At 38.7% G+C, this 12132-nt stretch overlaps 1 protein-coding gene across 2 annotated transcripts in view; it reads right to left on the bottom strand.

Annotated features, from left to right (window-relative positions):
- The window catches only part of LOC134254520 (zinc finger homeobox protein 4-like), a 67863-nt gene continuing 55731 nt past the window's right edge, over nucleotides 1-12132 (bottom strand). For both annotated transcript variants that reach the window (XM_062737042.1, XM_062737043.1), the window contains 6 exons: nucleotides 9923-10066; nucleotides 9266-9658; nucleotides 3728-9094; nucleotides 3471-3567; nucleotides 3015-3190; nucleotides 1-2508 (listed from right to left, as the gene is read on the bottom strand). In XM_062737042.1, the coding sequence (XP_062593026.1) occupies nucleotides 1892-2508; nucleotides 3015-3190; nucleotides 3471-3567; nucleotides 3728-9094; nucleotides 9266-9658; nucleotides 9923-10066 (6794 nt within the window). In that variant the 3' untranslated portion in view covers nucleotides 1-1891. The remainder of the gene's footprint in view (nucleotides 2509-3014; nucleotides 3191-3470; nucleotides 3568-3727; nucleotides 9095-9265; nucleotides 9659-9922; nucleotides 10067-12132) is intronic.

Below are 12132 nucleotides of genomic sequence, written 5' to 3'. Positions count from 1 at the left end.
GACATTTTTAGATATATTTATTTCTTCTTTTATATTTGCAAAGCAGACTACATATAACTTCTCTTTAAAATGTCTAAAAGATGTAACAGTGAAAAATGAAAAAAAAATTAAAATATTGACTGTTTTTGCTAGAAATAGCAAATAGACATGATGAACACCTCCTTGAAGTGACTTCATAAACAGATTCAAAAACAACAGGACATGATTACAAGGTAAGGGGGCCCTTCAGGGACCCTCTGACTTTCAATTTACTTCAATCAGATTACAACAGCACCTTTGTTTAAATGTTTGGATGTTGAAAGAGAAAAATAGAAACATGTAATATATGTTTGAGATTACATTTAGTTATCAGTTGTGAACTCTTGTCTTTGCTTAAATTTGAACAGTGTCTGACTATAACAAGCAAATTGAAAAGAACAAAAAAAATGTTCAAAAAAATGCTGGACTACGTAAGAAAATGAAAAGTATAATATGCTTGTAAATACATTTGTATAAGTATATAACTAAACTGACTATAATACATCTAAAATGAACAAAAGAAAAATGATGAAAGAGGGATTTCTTTACATGAGGTCAGATTAACAAAAAGAGAATCACTGAGATCAAGGATAGTACAATTACCCTAATGCAGCTAAAGAGCTAATGCAAGCAAAGAATATACAGTGGCATATAACAAGGTTCAGAACTCAGTCCTATCTCATTCATTGTTGGTCATTACATAGACAGTTTGAAATACATTCTTTCATTATGTAATTATCTAGTTCTAACTTTATATATGTAGAAAGAAAGATTAAACATGGATATGATATGTGTGTGAATTACTACATGATTTTACGGTCTTTAAATTTCATGGTATTTTATCTATATTGACTTTTATTAGTTCATATTAGATGCTGCAGGAAACTAAATGCATACATATTGCAAATGCTCATTTGCCCACAAAAATATAACAACCTTTTGACAAAATAAAATCAGATTTGCATAATGATACAAACTAAGAAAGCTTCTAAAAATATATCATCTTGTCCATGATAGCAGATACTCTGAGCAAATGCACAGAAGAAAAAAAAATCAAGTTGAAATATCTATTTCAGATATGGAATGAAAAGAATAAAAAAATGAATATAATAAAAATTCTGGGACTACATTGTATCGATACAGCTAATTGGAACCTACATTGTAAATATATGTCAAGGTAGAAAACTGAAAAAAAAAAAAACAATCTTCGCAACCTATCAATGCCTGGGACTATTTCTTCAACAAAAAAGAACAAATCAAAATATGGGTTGGTTAAACCTAGTAGCTTGCAGCCACTAAACCCATAAAAAAATCTTGCAAATTAAAGTAAAAAATTCTTTCATTATCTTTTTTTGATTTCTAATTTTGGTTGTATGCTGAAATAACTGGAAGCCATATTTGTATACTTCTAATTACCTAATCTACTAGAGGGAGAGAGAAAAAACCTGATTATACACAAGTATACACATAAATATTGATACACTGAATTTGGTCTAAACTGTCTTCTCATCAATATATACCTAACACAGTATACAAAAACATTGGACTAAAATAAATGCAACTATGTATATAAAATGAACCTTAGTATGTATAAACAATAATAATACACTACATTCAAAATGTAGCATAAAACAATAACGAATTATTTATAACAACGTCAACATGAAGGATATGTGGCCGAATTTATACGGCAACAAAGGTGGTGGCACCTACAGCACTTAACGAGTCTCTGTCTCGCGAACAACAACAAAGATGCACACCAACACCTAAAACATGCATGAAAAAATGGTAACAAAAATACATCTAAACCTATAGTTCTTGGAAACATAGGAAGTATACACAACGAAACAGCTACACGATTTTCTTCTGAAAATTAATCACTGGCCTCGTTCTGGTCTCCAGTAGAGTCATTTTTTGGCAATGGGGAGGGTGTAATGGAAGAACTGAGAAATTTTGAGGGGGTGAGGGAGGAATCTTTGGATTGAGTGGTCCCCTGAACTGCTGAATGGCCTGTGGCTGGGGATTTGGAGGGGCTGCTTTTCTGCTGCAGTCGAGCTGCTTTCGCTTTGTGGGTCTCCCCCTGGCAGTGCAGTTTATACTCCTGCACTGTGGACCATTTATCTGCACAAAGATAGCATTCGTACTGGATTTGTTCCAGCTTCAGTAGTGGTTGGATATTTTCTGGTACTGTGGGATAGCAAAGGGTCTTCTGGTGAGCTATGCAGGCATCCTTGGCTGGGTACACGGTCTGACATTTCTTACAGATGTACCCCACATCGACAGTCGACTCCCTGGCACAATTATAGTCAACCGAGTTGACCAGCGACTTGAGACTGTTTATGGATTTACAATCCTGTGTGTACTGAGCTACATTGGCTTTTGGGTCTGAGAGTTTGATGCTGACATCTTTGATGGCTTGATGAGGAATTTGTAACAATGACAATGGAGTCCCAAATGTCATGGGATCATACTGCATTAAGTGCTCGGCACCTGCAAATGTAAACGACTCCTTTAAGAAAACGTATAGATGAATCTATGGCTTATGCTTTTATTTTCTAATCCAACAATATAAGAAGTATTGCAATGAAGAGGTAAAATACACAAGCATTAAATACATGATAAATACATGAATAACTTATAACAAACTGATAAAAAAATTGGAAACATTGTGAAAATTTGCAGGTTTGCCACATTTTAAACTATACAAAATAACATTCTTGAATTTTCTTTAATTCAAAATGCATTTATTATAATCTCTTTTCTTTTTTCACATCACTGAAAAGTTTTTTTTTTCACTTTAGATAGCTCATTTTCTTAGGATGTGATGTGTATTCTCTTATTCTCTGTATATTTTATCTTCATCTTCTTTATTCTCTCTTAACCGAAAAAAACTCATTTAATTCTTTACTTTCACTTTAGACGACTGATTTTCTTAGGGGGGATATTCTCTAGATTTTCTTGGTGCTTTCTTTTCTTTGTTTTCTTTTCACACTGACCTGGCATGAATCCTGGGGGCATGAAGGGCATCCCCATTCCAGGTAGGAACCCCGGCATCCCAGGTAACCCCATGAGGGGGTACATGGAGGGGTCCATTCCGGGCAGAAAACCAGCACCGAATGGATTCATAAAGTTGGCAGCAGCAAGCTGGGCGGCCACATCATTTTCCTTGTTGCTACCTGTAAACAGAGAGAAAAATGATCATTTATATTTCATATCAAAGCATGAAAGGAACTAATTTTCTAATTTGTTAGGAACTCATTTAAGGAACTAATGTCCTGGGGTGGAAACAAGGTTCCCATCAATTTTACAAAAATGATACTCTAATTTGCTCTGAAAAAAAGGATATAAAAAATTATGCAAATATTTAAAATGTCATGGTATTGCAAAAATGTTGTATAAACAACACAATTTAAATATTAAGTGTTTACTTATTGTTAGGATATTGATTTTACTTGCCTTGTGATTTAGCATCACTTTCTGCTTCCTTCTTCTCTTTCTTGTCTTTCTTCTCCTTTTTAAAATCTTTAAGGATGTCAGATGGATTGAATCCTGTAAGGAAATTAAAAGAAGATGTTAAAAAAAATGACAAGGCTAGAAAAGGAAAATCTCCAAAGCATTTTGATTAAAACAGATTTTTTTGTATCTACCATTCCCATTTTGATACTTTATGTAACAGCTGAATCACTATGGGTAAAGAATAAAATCTAACCTGGCATCTGGGGCAATCCTAAAGCTCCGAGTCCCATGGCCTGGAGCTGAGCTAGGTGGGGCTGACTGTTAGCCAGGGCTGCAGCCTCGTCCCAAGCTTTCCTCATACGCCCCATCTCCTGGTGCTGGCGGAGGGCATCCGAGGTCGAGGAGGATGTCCCTTGTGCCGTGAGATTGCTTTCCACATCTGATTGAGACTGGATGTACATCTTGACTTTGTCAATATGTTTCTTGGTAAAAATGTGGTCTTGAATGGTATACTTGTGGGAATACTTGAAATGGCAAAGAGTACATTCTTCTGGAGGCTTGGGAAAATCTAATTCAGCACTATAGCCCTTGTTCATGGTTAATTTGGCCTTCTTCTCTTTGGCTCTGGCGTTCTGGAACCACACTTGGACCACTCGCTTTGGCAGGCCAATTTCACGTCCAAGCATTTCACACTCTGCCATGGTAGGGGTCTTGTAGTCAACAAAGATGCTTTTCATTATTCGTACTTGTACACTTGTCATTTGAGTTCGGTATCTCTTTCCTTGAATTGCTGAATGTCCCAGTGGAGAGGAGGAACGACTGGTCGAGATATTGTAAGAATCATCGTTCTCATTGTTAGAACAGGTCTCAGAAATGGAATCATTGAAGCTTTTGTTTGAGATATTATGATCTTCAAAGCTCCTCTCACTAATGTCTGTAGACGGTCCATCTGAATGTTTGTCATGGTCAGTGTTTACTTTCAATGGTTTACTCAGATCTAAAGGTGCCTCAGATCCACCATTGCTGGACTTGTTGTTAGCACTATTTGTTTTTGAAGAGACAGGAGTTTCATATTCCTTTTCTCTCTCATTATGGTCCTTGGGAGTGCTGGTCAGATCACTCATATATTTCTTGTAAGAGTCTTCATAAAACTGTTTCATGGACATCTGCAGCTGGTCATTGAATGAGAGTCCAGGCATAAAAGACTGCATGCCATGAGGAGACAGAAGCTTACTCATGTCTGATGGTGACGTCATCAATGATCCAAATCCCTGGGAACCTGGAGGCTCTATGGCTGCATCAGGAAGGTTGTCCACATTAATGTCACCTTTGGCCATTTCTTCTGGATGCTTGGTGGCCAAGTGAGATTCCAGAGCTGACTTAGCCCTAAACAGTGCTCTGCAGAAAGGGCATCTCTTATGGATAAGCTGCTGGTGTGCTCTGTACTGTCCTTTTCTTTCCCTTGCTCTTGTATTCTGGAACCATACTTGAACAACACGTTTCTTCAGACCCACTTCTGCAGAAATAGTCTCTAGCTGCTTTCTACTTGGGTTGCAGTCAACTTGGTATTTCTGATACAAGTAGTCTAGCTGTTCTGGTAGGATTGTAGTTCTAAGTCGCTTATCTCTTGGCTGGTCATCATCATCATCAAACTTGTCTTCAAAGCTGTCATTGAGTTTCCTCTTCATCAGATTCTTGCTCTCCTGTTGTTGTGCTGCAGCCATAGACTGGAGGACTCCAAATGCGCTGTTAGATGGCAGATTACCAAACAAGCCTGGGTTCATAGCATGTACAGCCTGGTGCTCCTGCCAGTGTTCTAGTCCATCAAAGGAGAGGTGACATTTTTCACATTTGAATTTTATTTTGCTTAATTGGTCTTTATCACCTGAGCCAGACACATCATGAGAGTTGGTGGATGCTGTTTCATCATTGAAATCATCCCTTGACAGAGTAGACAAGGAGTCACTGTCTTCTTCCATTCCTCCATGCAGAGGCATCTGGATCTTTTCAGAATCCAATCCACATTGCTTCTTTTGGTGCCGAATCAGGTCATAGTAGCGCTGGAAAACAGCTGAGCACTTTTTACATTGGTAATTTAACCCTGCAGTTCTCTGGAATGGAGAGTTGGAGTTGACATTGGGTGATTCTTTAGTACTAGTTTCTGGTGGAGGCTGATTTTCATAAATTTTTCTGGCCTTCTGTCTAGCATTTTGAAACCAGACTACAATAACTCTTGGACTAAGGTTGAGAACTTGTGACAAATGGTCCAACTCATCATCTTTGGGGTAAGCATTTTGTTCAAAGTATTCCTGGAGAACTTTAATTTGGTAGTCGGTAAATCTTGTGCGGTTTGCCCGCTTTGCGTATCCACTGTGGTATGGTGTTGGTTCAAACCTTGGTCTGATGTCGTCCCCTGAGCCAGAAGTCATCATGAAGGGTGGCATGTGGTTTGATGTGGATGGGATGGAAGAGGCAGCTGACATGTTGGAATAATCATTATCACTCAAGTCGGGAGACTCGCGATGAGAAGTGTCAAGCTTCAAAGGGGACTGATCAATGACTTTTTCTTTGAACATGCTTTGTTGTTGTTGTAGTTGCTGTTTAAGTTGCTGAAGATGCTGCTGCTGTTGTTGCTGAAGTTGCTGTATTTGTTTTTGGAAATCCTGATGTTGCTGCTGCGGAGAAAACTGAGTCACTGTGGGGGTGTCAGGTTTGGTAACCTCCTTCTTAACTTGGATTTCTTCAGATTCTTTCTCAATGATGGGTTTACTGGTAACCTCCTGTGACTTCTCCTCAATGGTCTGTGGGATCTTTCCTGTTTTTTCATACTCTTCAAGATCCAGTGTTGTCATTGGGGGGTTGTTGAAATTGTATGGTGAATCTTTGTTTCTTTGTCTCTCTTTGAAGAGTGTGTTTCTGAACCAGTGTTTTATCACTTTTTGTGGTAGTCCAGATTGCTCAGACATTGCATTAATTTGCTCTTCACTGGGAGAATTGTTAATGTCAAAGTGTGCTCTAAGGATCTTCAGTTGCTCATCATTTATTCTGGTTCTAGCTCGCTTCTGGTTCAGAGCTGCTTGCTGAGCAGCAATTTGAGCAGCTTGAGCGGCTTGTTGCTGTTTTGGCATTGCTTGTTCAGCCATAGATGTGGGAGTTGTAGGCATATTGCCCTCTCCTACCAGGGGACCAAACATCATAGGCATCAGAGGAGGCTGTATATTCATAGCCATGGCCATACTTAGAGGAACAGGCATTGGCATTCCAAGTCCAAACATTGGCATCATTTGAGCTGCCATATCTAATTGAGCAGGGCTGACCTGAGGAACAGATGAAGATGGAGGTGGGGGTGGTGGCATTTCAGAATTGGACTCCATTGTTGGTGTTGGGGTTTCACTTGCACGGTTGGACATAGAGTCAGATGGTGCAGGGGATGGGTCTTTTTCCAATTCTTTTGGCTGTTTTTTCTCATAGTCTGTCTTGAATTGTTCTCCTAGATTTTCCACAAAATTAATAGGAACTACTTCTTTGTGAACTTCCTCTTGGTGTGATTTGAGCACCCAAACACTGGAAAATTCTTTCTTGCATGTGACACATACACTTTTGTTGAGTTCAGGCAGATCATTATTTTCGACTTTCTCTGGTTTTTCTACTTCTTTCTTTTCCTCTTTTTCAGATTCTACCTTAGGTTCCCCTTCACCTTCTTCCTCCTCATCCTCTTCATCCATTACTTCTCTCTTAACTGAGGGTTGATTAAATTCATTAAATTGCATTACACATTCAAAGCCAATATTTTCCAACAAATTTTTCTGTACTTGTGTCTTTCTCCCTAGGAAATTCATACTCCTTGGTCGATTTTGGGAGGCAATGCTTCCAGGTTGATACAAGCACATCATTTGATGTTGTGCTAGATTCTCCTGGTTGATGAACACAGCATTACAACGGTTGCACAGGTAAGTTGACTTGAGAGACTTTGCATCATCAACACCGTCTACTTTTGGCTGCTCCTGCTTCACATCAACTGCCTCCTCAACATCCCTGCTGGTCTTGGATTTGGATGAAGAAGTCTGCCCAGGAGACTGTGATGATCTGGTTAATTCAGAAAGTGTAGCAGGCGCAGACAATCCAGGCAACATATTCAACTGTGTCATGGCTGGGATTCCAGAGGTAATGCCTGGAAACAAGAGAGATGGTTGTGAAACTGCACTGGTGGCTGCCAAGATCTGGTGAGGTTGTAGCATTTCTGCCAATAGTTTCTGCTGCTGTGACTTGGGTACATCATTGGGTTGTTCAATCAATGGCTGACTCAGATCTATCTGTCCAGACAAGATGAGTTCTGGTAGCTTAGCTGCCGTGGACTGGTGTCCTACTGACCGTATATGAATGTCCAGTGTGGAGCCTTGACTATAGGAAACTTTACAAATGTTACACTTGTACAGTTTGTTCTTGTCATCAGCACTGGGTTGGGGCTGCGTCTCGGATGAAGGGGTTGGTGTTGTAGTTGTTGAGGTTGTGTCATTGCTTGGAGGAGAGAGGGGGCCTTCCCCTTGCTGTAGAGCTTGCTTAACTTTGTGAAGATGAGATACTGAGTTATAATGAACCACCAGGATATTTTTCTGCGTAAAGGATTCCTTACAGACATCACACTTGAATGGTCGATTGGGATCCAGGTATTTTTCCATGGGATAACTCATCTTGTCTCCTTTTCGGTGAAGAAGAGTCTTGTTATGAGCAGTCAGGTAATTTTGTTTTGTAAATGCAACTTTGCATCTGTGGCATTTAAATTTCCTGCTGGGGTCTTCATATCCACCTTCAGCTATTGCTTGACTGTTCATGTAATCTTCCAGGAATTGCTGGTCCTTGTATTCACTGCTGTCACTAGTGTCCATCATTTCCAGTTTCTTTTCAGAATCAGTTGGTGAAGATGTTTCTGCTCGATCTGATTTTTCTTGTGTCTCATTGGAATTCAAATCGGTTTTGGCTGCCTCACTTGTATTTTCTGAGGAAGTTGAGCAGACAAGTGAGGATTTGGTAGAATCAGCAGAGATGGAATTTTCACCTCTGTTTGCTGAGGATGCACTGGTCAAAAGTTTTTCCATCCCTGAGCTGGACAAGATCTCCACCAAAGCTTCTGAATTTTCACTCATGGTTTCCAAGTAATTCTTTTTGTCCGATTCCTCCACTTCTGTGTGTCCTGCCTCTACATGCTTTCTCAGAGCAGCAACAGAACTAAATGACTGACCACAGTAATTGCACTTTGTGGCTGCACGGATGAGATGATAATGAGAGTGAAGTTGAAGTTTTTCTTGGTTTTTGAATGCTAGGCTGCACTGGGTACACTTGTACTTGTAAATGTGGCGATCAGATGCTGACAAAGTTTGGCATTTGGCATGGATTTCTCTGAAATGAACCTGAAGTGCTTGAGCTGTTTTGAAATACTGATTACATCCTTTTTTCCAACAAAGATATCCTGGTCCCCTGGGTGTTTGCTTGAGCTCTAAATGTCCAAGTTCATTTTGATGAGCATATAGTCCATCAATGTTGTTGAAGGTTTTGGAGCAAGTCTGGCAGCGATACTGATCTTCCACCTCTCCTACCTCTGTGAAATTGGAGATATCAATAGCTGAAAAATAAAATAAAACTTCATTTACATTTAAAGAACACCTGATGAACCTGTAGTGTAAAGTATTCTGACCCAATTAATCTGTAGTGATAATAGTATAATTACATGTTACTACTAAGATGTGAGTCATCTCACATCTCTCCTTGACATTAACTTGAAATAAATGTTTACCCTCTTCAGCCTCTAACTTAGCAGCCTCTTCTTCCATGACTTCCAGATTAATTTCCTCTGATCCATCCACTGGAATGTTGGCTATTGGAACGATAGCGTTTTGATTGGCTGGAGGACTGACCACAGACGATGGCATCCAGTCCCCTTTATCCACCATCATCAGAAGACGCTGCAGTCCCTCTGCTTTCACGCTATGGGTGGACATCAGGTGGCGCTCCAGTCTAGATTTGTCCTTGAACTCCTCCTGACACAGGGGACAGAGGACAGTGTGTGAGCGATGGGTGTGCTGGGTGACAATGTGACCTTGAATCCTCATCTCGCTAGCACTACTGTAGTCACAGTATGGGCAAACATGTATCTGTTCCTCATTATGAACATTGGAGTTGGTGGAACCTGGAAAAATAAGTGAAGACATTCAAATATACTTTTCTAAATAAGTACTTAATTGCATAATGAAAATGTCATACATGATAAGTGTGTTTTCCTGTGGTTTATCAAAAAAGTCCTTCAAAATTTAATTAAAATTCACACCTGCCTCTATTACAGTCAATCTAGCATTCCTTAATCACAAACCGTTCTGCACGTTTCAGATGTACTTGTACCTACTTTTCTTTTTTGACTATTATGTTGACCCATGTAAGAGTTGTTTGTCCTTACCGGTGTTGTTGTTGTTGTTGAGTGGCCCTCCCTTGGAGATTGGGGGCAGGGTGGTGGGGGTGAACATCCCGGCCGGAAGGTCACTGTGCTTGTCTGGCAGCTCAGTTTCTGTCACCATGCTGCTTTCATCTAACTCTTCACCATCTGACAAAGAAAAAGAAAATACACTTCAAATTAAGTGCTCCAAATTTTCACACACTACAGAAAGTGTTACATCATTGTAGTACTTATCATTATTAATAAACGCTTGTAAATTTTTTTTCTTATCCTTCGATTTTAAACATTTCTGTGTCTCTACTTGCTTGATGTACATCCCACCAGATATATTAAATGATACGATTTTGGATGCCGATAAAAGAGAAGAATCCTGCCATTTTGACTTCAACAGCCAGTGACATAAAACAGCAAATGCCCTGTAAATTAGTGCAAACCACTCCAGCAGTAACAAAGAATTTGCTGTTCTCATCTAAATATACTGCATCATGCACAAATCCCACATCCCATTAATTCTCAAGTATTCCTCATAATCTTAAGACTTCATCTCACTAATTTAACCTGTTGGTGACCTCTCTGCTTATTACATTCAGTTATATCAGCTTCTGCCGAGAGACAGTTTATACATTCCAGTATTCACAGATTTCACACAAAACTATAAAACTGTAATGGAAAGAAAAATAAAACAACAAAAAAGACCCCCCAAAAAATCACACACACTGTGACAAACACCTCTAAAAAAAACAGGGAATCTCTATCACTGCAGCTAGAAGACAATCACTCGAGAATGGAGAAGGAAGAAAGCAATATCATAATATAAAAAGTAAGGTTGCTGTACACGATGAATCTGTGTAAGATATGATGCCTCTCTTCCAATCTTTGTGATATATATGACAGTCAGACTAATTAAGTCTTGAGGAATACTAGCAATCAATGCAAATAATTGTTAGGAAACTAATTGGGCAATGCTTAATGACCTTGGAGATCTAATGACCCTTAATACTTTAAGGTATAGGGATAATTAATCTAAGCTGCAAAGTCACAGGTGCCCTGTTGGGTACTAAGCTAATTAGCTAAAAAGGGCAGCTTTAATTTTCAAGGAAAAGCTCAATAATTAATTAATGAAATTCTTTGTATTTTTTGTATCCTTGTTCTTCGTTAAGTAATTCTTAGAAATCCCAGCTTAGAAACAAACTTAAGTATATGGATAAGGATGAAAATAATTTCACAAAAACTTATAAATATCATGTTAAATGAAAGGTACGAGTGTTTTTCATACAAAGTTTTCCATAGAAAACCAGTGACTGTGTTTAATTACACTTATTTTCACCTGTTTCTACCACACATGCCAGGTAACTTTAAACCTGGGCTTTTATCAAGACACCCCAAATTATCATTTACGACGGAGAGGGGGGAATTTTTATTGTGCCAGTGCAGAACAAAAGAATATAGAAATCTGAGCTATATTACTTTTAACAGGAAAAACCAAATTAAAGTTTAACGCTCTGATTAGTCTTAATTTCCTTACTTAAAGATGATCCACTAAATGCTAATTCATCAGTTGGGGAACAATATGCTGTATGTTTGATAACATCTCTACATACATGGACTAAAACTGACGTCAAGTTACATGTTATCACATTCCTACAAATGTAGCAAACAATCTCCGTTGCATCGGGTTGTGCATAAAAATGTGTATTGTTTTGATTTTTTTCCCCATCTCATTTAAAAACGCACTTCAGCTTTAAGAAGCATTCCTACTTTGAACCATAGGTCAGATGAAAATGTAACTCGAACCCTACTCATTAAATATAATGAACAGTCAGGGATATCTTTGTCTGGCTCAAACATTTTCTTTTTCAAATAACAAAAAAATTAGGACAACCAAGCAATTTGAAAGCAAAGACAACACAAAAATATTTCAATGTGCCTCAAACCTCAGAAAAAAATGTCACTGAAATAGGGGGCTGGAATGTGATATTGCTTATCTATATATTTTTCAATGTGTAATACACCGTCAGTGTTTTAGACGGAGGTTAAACACAGCTGTGGATTTCATCAAGTTTGCTGGTCTAATCTCTTTAATTAGCTGCCACACCATCTTATCTAGCTCCCTCTAACCCCCCACTTATCCCCCCAGATTAATAAGCACACTGCCTTGTGAACTACTGTGCGATATGATACGATGATAATTCACACATTAATTGCTACAACAG

Source organism: Saccostrea cucullata, unplaced genomic scaffold (genome assembly GCF_032062105.1).
Source record: "Saccostrea cucullata isolate Sc308-1 unplaced genomic scaffold, CSIRO_AGI_Scuc_v1 ctg19, whole genome shotgun sequence".
NCBI lineage: Eukaryota > Metazoa > Mollusca > Bivalvia > Ostreida > Ostreidae > Saccostrea > Saccostrea cuccullata.
The sequence above is the reverse complement of the archived record's forward strand: the minus strand, read 5'-3'. Positions and strand labels throughout refer to the sequence as shown.